Source organism: Leptopilina heterotoma, unplaced genomic scaffold (assembly GCF_015476425.1).
Source record: "Leptopilina heterotoma isolate Lh14 unplaced genomic scaffold, ASM1547642v1 Lhet_391, whole genome shotgun sequence".
NCBI classification, from domain to species: domain Eukaryota; kingdom Metazoa; phylum Arthropoda; class Insecta; order Hymenoptera; family Figitidae; genus Leptopilina; species Leptopilina heterotoma.
In genome coordinates this window covers 36,534-38,674 of record NW_025111059.1, presented here as the reverse complement: position 1 = coordinate 38,674, position 2,141 = coordinate 36,534, and the positions used below count along the sequence as shown (strand labels likewise).

Here is a 2,141-nt window from a genome sequence, read left to right as displayed (position 1 = left end):
TTAGAGATTCTCTTCAACCATTATTTCATTTTGAAGTTTGTTAACTGTTAATGTGATAACCTCCAATTCTTTTTTTTTAATTTCCAGTTCTACCTCCAGAATGCGTTGTTTAATTCTTGATTCCTCTTCTTTATTTTTCATTTCATCTTGGACTGACAATAATTGATAATGCTGTACTTCCATTTTTGTCTCAGCCATATTCCCTAGGTTATCGGACAAAGATTTACTTTTTTTAGTCTTTTTATTTGCCTCAGTTTATGGATTTCGTAACAACACGTGTTTCGGTTTTTTTAAATTACTGTCTTTCTGACCTTCCCAAGTGGCGTTTTCACTTTCAGAATTAATTGAATCTTCGAAATTATCACGACGTTTCTTTGAAGCTAAGCTGTACCTTCGTCAATTACAGAACTGCTTTTACAACATTTCCTTGTTCCTTCTGGCACAGTTTTTTCCTGATTTTCAAATTTGTGTATTTTCTCCTGATTGTTCTCTTCAATGGTAATCGAAAATGATTCTTCAAGAACATTCCTTTCCTGAGTTGCTTGCAGCGTAGATAAACGACTTTCATTATCTACAGTTTTGCTATAAAAAACATGATGAAATGGCTCATCAATTTCTCCGTTTTCCGATTGGGGCAAATTTTCCTCATCTTCTGCGTTCTGAATTTCATGCTGGCCAAAAAACTCGTCGTTGTCATTAGTTTAATGTAAACCATCAATTGATTGCGGGAGCATGGCTAACAATTTATTTTCTAACATGGTAAATGGTTCTATTACCTTTAGACCACCACCAGTTCTGAAAGATTCTTTTCTATTATTTGCTCCCTTTGCTTTTACAGCCTTCTTTAAACCCTCGTATTTATTCTTAAGTCTTCTTTGAGAGCGATATTTTGTGGGATAAATAGAGTTGAAGTCGCTAGCAATTTTTTCACAAGCAATGTCTTTTTCTTTCCAAGTTACGGAGTCAGTCTGCTTGCATTCGACGATGTGTTTGTATTCGTCGACGATGTTCAGAAGATCAGAAACTTCCTGTAATGTAAAGTTTTGGGACCTTTCTCTTTTTTTCGTTTCGGTTCTTGCTTTCGTTCCTTTAGACATTCTAGTTCCTAGAATAAAAGATTTCATAATATGTGCTGTTAATATAATGAACATACGAACAGAAGCCTGTGTCAATTATCTAAAATTTTATGCAGTAAGCACAATGCAACAGTATTAATAACACAGCCACATTCGACGTTTGAAAAGTTTTTGGATGTTACATTTACTTACAATACACATTTATTAAAAGACTTTACGATAAGTTAGAAATGAATTATTAACAAAAAGCTACAAAACCTACAAACACTAATTTTAAAATAAAGAACTATTTGAATTATAATTTATTGCTTTTTCTTATCTTCGGTGAAAGCTTTGAAATTAATTACTAAACAATCCATAAAAACTATGAAGAATAATTTGAAAACAGAAAATTATTTAAATTTATCCTTATTCATTTTTTCATTATTAAAAAAACAACAACAAGAATGATAATATAAAAATTTTAACTTATTTGAATTTCAATTTATTTACAATAAATACATTTATTTAAAAATATTTATGTGGATTTCACTGTATTTATTTAAGAAGTAATAAAAATAGTATGAAATAAAACAATTATTTTATTTTAAATTTATCAATTTACTAATTTAAAATAAAAGTTATGCATTAAAAACAATTTCAGTTTGAAATTGAATTTACTCAAGACATTGTGTAAATCTTTATGTTTATTACGTGTTGACATTCATTTTTAGTAAAAAAATCGTAATGTGCAATTTGTGCGAATTCAGTATAACAGTTTCTCTCATCATGTTTAGTTACCTCCTTTGTTTGTTGCTTTGCACAATTTTTTGTAATTCTCAAAAGCTTCGTTCGTGTGTCTCATTTTTCGATGTGAAGTTTAAAGTCAGATTAGCATCATATTTAAATATATCCTAAACAGATTATTCTTGATAAAATACAGTGGTTTAACTTTACAATATTATTATTTCAAAATATTCTTACCGTATTTTAATTATTGATTGCAAATTAATTGTCTGATCATAAAATCCAAAGTGGTGAATCTTCTTTCCCTCTTTCAGTCAGCAGAAAACTTGTTTTTCTCAA

General features: G+C 29.3%; 1 protein-coding gene across 1 annotated transcript; it reads right to left on the bottom strand.

Annotated features, from left to right (window-relative positions):
* LOC122506062 (myb/SANT-like DNA-binding domain-containing protein 3) lies at positions 1-1,920 on the bottom strand. Its single transcript, XM_043618041.1, has 4 exons — positions 1,857-1,920; positions 777-1,105; positions 392-659; positions 1-203 (listed from the first exon to the last, which is right to left on the bottom strand). The coding sequence occupies exons 1-4, from the start codon at positions 1,918-1,920 to the stop codon at positions 1-3; spliced, it is 864 nt and encodes a 287-aa protein (XP_043473976.1).
* Between the last annotated feature and the right edge of the window lie 221 nt (positions 1,921-2,141).